The sequence below is a fragment of the Abramis brama genome (genome assembly GCF_963993115.1).
Source record: "Abramis brama genome assembly, chromosome: 10".
Classification (NCBI taxonomy): Eukaryota; Metazoa; Chordata; class Actinopteri; order Cypriniformes; family Leuciscidae; genus Abramis; species Abramis brama.
Window position 1 is genome coordinate 3,215,179 of NC_139972.1, and position 2,322 is coordinate 3,217,500.

Sequence of the window (2,322 nt, forward strand, 5' to 3'; positions counted from 1 at the left end):
TACAGAACATAACATCCTTCTGTGATGTTCTGTAATACCTCTATAATATTTTTAAGCTGCTATAGTAGTCTTATCGTACTTATTTAGTATGTCCTAAATTACTATAGTATTCCTATAAGATTACTATAATATTTTGTCCCAAAATACTATAAATATGAAAACAATAAAAAAAAAAAAAACATTTATTTTGTCCCGAAATACTATAAGATTCCTTAGTACTTTTTAGTAAACTAATCGGCTTCATTAGCCTACCACTTACGGTTTGCAAAGATACAATTATGAAATTACTGCAAAACTTTAATCTATCAATATTTATGTTCTATATGCATTTTCCTTGTTATATGACTAACAGAAATTCATGAAATAATATAGGATTGTCTATAGGCAGACACACAGTAATTAGATATAAGTAATAATAAGATATTTATTCAAATGTTGATTTTGAAATTAGTGAACATCACCATATATATGATTTGATTTTTTTTATAAATGAACATTTCTAAAGACAGTTAATATTTTACACAGTGAACGTTTCAATGGCAAGAAAAAAATCTATGAATGTCCTATTACAGGCGGAAAGGTACAAAAAAGATGTGCAATCTAGCAAGTGCACACATGAACTATAAACACCTACTAAAATAGATTTTGCCATTGACTGGCGCTAACGATTTCAGCAGCTTTCAGTCCATAATGGCGGACGCGCCTCCGCAGCGCCATCTACAGACTGTTACCCATAACACAACAGAGTTTCGCCTCTTGGGCTTCTATACTCTTTGCTGCCAGTGCTTTGAGGCTGGTAAAGTTAGTCTGGACAGAGCTGAGACATGCTTCATTCCCTTGAAACATTATGGTTCCATTGTGGTATATATTTACAGTCAGAAATGCTTTGGTAGTGTCTCCTTCTTCATGAATTTGAATTTGTCTCCCATTACAGATGCCAAGTTTTTTTTATTTCTTGTAGTATTTGCAGATGCCTGTGTGCCAAGCATTGCAGTTTTCTGTGTGGAGCAGTAGATTAGTGATAGTGGACTTGTCTCCTTTTTGAAGATAGTCAGCCATTAAAGGTTTTTCTTGAGTAGATTGTGTTTATATGTTTTCTTGTCTTTAGCTGTCTTTATCTTCTGTGGGCATGTGATGGTTCGGGGGAGGGGCGCGGCTGCCTCTGTTCCCTCCATTCTCAACTGCCACTGCTGTCACTCACTGCTCTGTTGCTAACTTAGCTCTAGTCAACAAGTTATTTGTCTCTTTCTTATCTTATTATTTTCTAGTGTAGTTGAAGGTGTCTTGCCTGTTTGTTGATTGATGTTGTTGGATGATTTCTGCTCTGTGGTTCTGCTGTCTTCTTTGGTGCTCAGAGTGCTGCAGATGTTCAAGATGTGTAGAAAATTTGTTGAAAAATAAATAATTAACTGATTCACAGCAGTGGCGGCTGGTGATAATTATTTTTGGGGGGTGGGGGGATTTAACCCTCTGATTATCTTCATTTGGGACGACACTAGTTATCTTTGGGTATCTTATTGTCCCCAGACAATAACATTTAATTTTGTAACAGAATAATATATATATTTTTTTTTTACAAATGTAATTTTACACTGTTTATTAATGTTTTTACTCAACATTTGTGCAGTTTTTGGAAGATTTATGATATATTTTAAATTTCTTTAAATAAATAAATATTTATTTAAATAGGCTTTTTACAAAAAACAGCATTTTATGTAAAATTCACTTTATAAAAGACCCATATTTCTAACTTTAATTCATGGGGATAACATGGATAATTTTACATGGTTTAGTGTAAACTTTTTGCCCATATTTTGTAAAATGTAGTTTTAAAAGTAAAAAATGATCATTTTAGCTACTAGATGGCTAACGTTATTCACCTTATTCCGCCCCGCCCACTTTTACTTCTGTCCAGTACTTCCGTTGTAAACCAACTTCCGGTTTAGCGGACCCTCATTCAATTTCGAGGAGAACTGCAGAGAAGTCTCACTGATAAAATGTCACATAAGATAAGCTAATTTGTGCCAAATGTGCTATGTACGTGTGTACCAACAGCACAGCAATGCACTGTTTCTCGGGGTCATTTTTAAACGACTTTTAGGTGTTTATATGACCCGTCTGCCTGTCTGATCGCAGCCCGGCCGATGTGTAGTGTTTAGCCTACATTAGCCACAAACATCTAATGTTGTAATGGTCTCACTACAGGACACATACACATGCTATACCTTGTTTGAAAGCTATGGTCCTCTAGAATTCAGTCGCTGGATTTATTTTACAGCCATTACTTGTGTTAGAGATCAAACCATAAGAAATTGCAGCTAG

The 2,322-nt window shown here is 34.8% G+C and overlaps 1 protein-coding gene across 1 annotated transcript in view; it reads left to right on the plus strand.

Moving 5' to 3' along the window:
• Positions 1 to 690: 690 nt before the first annotated feature.
• Positions 691 to 2,322, plus strand: part of LOC311091262 (ribonuclease inhibitor-like) — a gene marked incomplete at its 5' end in the record, with an annotated part of 17,338 nt that continues 15,706 nt past the window's right edge. The window contains one exon of the mRNA XM_084127080.1: positions 691 to 801. Within this exon, the coding sequence (XP_083983206.1) occupies positions 691 to 801 (111 nt within the window). The remainder of the gene's footprint in view (positions 802 to 2,322) is intronic.